Below are 1,569 nucleotides of genomic sequence, written 5' to 3'. Positions count from 1 at the left end.
GAATATGACTGCACATTTACTCCGACATCATCCTAGTGCAAAGACAAGTGGAAGCAGACAAAAACAACAAGCACGCATGCTACAAACTTTACCTGAGTCATTTAGACAGCCGTTAGCACATGATTTTTCTTATGGGGATCTGATATGTTTAATGTGCTGCTGAGAATATACTCCAGAAGAAGCGTATAGTATAGCTTTTATTTTGAAAAGAACCATTTCTCTGTAATAAACTCTCTTTTCCAACGATGAGTGATTTCTCGATCAGATAGATTTATTATTTTATCCCTTTGTTGTTTCAGCAACATTAAATTTAAAAACTGTACGTTTGAGTTAAAATATATATTTATAATTTTAATAAATGTCAAATTAAAAAAGCATGAACATTTTTTTGTATCGAAAAAATATCCAACCGTGACACCAAAGTACCGAACCGAATCATGAATTTTGCGTATCGTTGCACCCCTAACAAATACATATATATTTTGATATATAAAACACTATATGGAACACTATCATCCCTAGTGACCACACCTATATACCGATTTTCATCTACAACTCTGGTTGTCCCAAATGTACACACTCTTTGCCATGAGAATGCTCTAAAGAAAGAGACAAGGACCAGTGTTAAAGTCACTGACACATCATGCCAGATAACCAAAAAGGAAACACAATAAGCTGTCCATGAACATAACAGGACACTACAATACTAACGGAAAATAATCAGTCTTCACTTTGGAAAAACAGAAGCATATTACAGTAGGCTAATCCCACTAACCCAGTATTCTCCACTACTGAATTGACATCCACTACCACCACCACCAAAAAAACAATATGATCTGCTAAAACAGAGAGCTTTTGTGAGCTTCAGGTTGTTAACACATCAGGATGCACAACTGATATCAGAAATCACAGTCAAATGCATGAAAACACCATTTTCTGGAAAACCAACAAACATACGCTTTGAATCTTTTTAAAAGTTGATTGACCAAACTTGTAATAGTTTGAAACGGAGAAGCGCAGACTAAACAGTGGGAAAGTCGGAAGTGTGGGCATGTCATAACTAAAGTGAAGTCCTTAGTTAATTTGACAGATGATTCCTCTTCTCTTGCAGGTGCACCATTTGACCCCACATTCTCATTGAGCCGTACTGTGTCTAACGTGATCTGCTGCCTGGTTCTTGGTCAACGTTTCAGCCATGAAGACAAGCAGTTCTTGCGCTTCCTTACCATACTTTCTCATATAGGAAAGCTTAATAGCAGCCCTGTGGGTCAGGTAACTGAAAGTGGGAGCAGAATTAAGAATTAAATGCTTTTAAATTTGGTTTTCATATTTTGTATAAGAATATATACATCAGTCTGTCCTGCATCTTTTGAAAATCATACTGGAAAAATTATCCAAACACAGTACATGCTTTACAAGAATGTATGGTGCTATGCTTCCTTACAACAGATGTACAACCTCTTTCCGAAACTCATGGACCATCTTCCTGGCCCCCACCACAAAGTTTTTGCAGAGTATGAAGAGGCGAGAAAGTTTATCAAGATGAAGATCCAAGAACACAAAGACACA

General features: G+C 36.9%; 1 protein-coding gene across 1 annotated transcript in view; it reads left to right on the top strand.

The window, feature by feature from the left end:
• The first annotated feature begins 437 nt into the window (after positions 1 to 437).
• The window catches only part of LOC102195253 (cytochrome P450 2F2-like), a 6,305-nt gene continuing 5,173 nt past the window's right edge, over positions 438 to 1,569 (top strand). Inside the window, exons 1-3 of the mRNA XM_005745054.1 lie at positions 438 to 453; positions 1,091 to 1,272; positions 1,450 to 1,569. The exon at positions 1,450 to 1,569 is cut by the window's right edge and continues 7 nt beyond it. Of these exons, the coding sequence (XP_005745111.1) occupies positions 438 to 453; positions 1,091 to 1,272; positions 1,450 to 1,569 (318 nt within the window). The remainder of the gene's footprint in view (positions 454 to 1,090; positions 1,273 to 1,449) is intronic.

Source organism: Pundamilia nyererei, unplaced genomic scaffold (assembly GCF_000239375.1).
Source record: "Pundamilia nyererei isolate P.nyererei 1_Seehausen unplaced genomic scaffold, PunNye1.0 scaffold00152, whole genome shotgun sequence".
Classification (NCBI taxonomy): domain Eukaryota; kingdom Metazoa; phylum Chordata; class Actinopteri; order Cichliformes; family Cichlidae; genus Pundamilia; species Pundamilia nyererei.
Note: the sequence above shows the minus strand (reverse complement) of the source record. Positions and strands in the feature narration are given on the sequence as shown.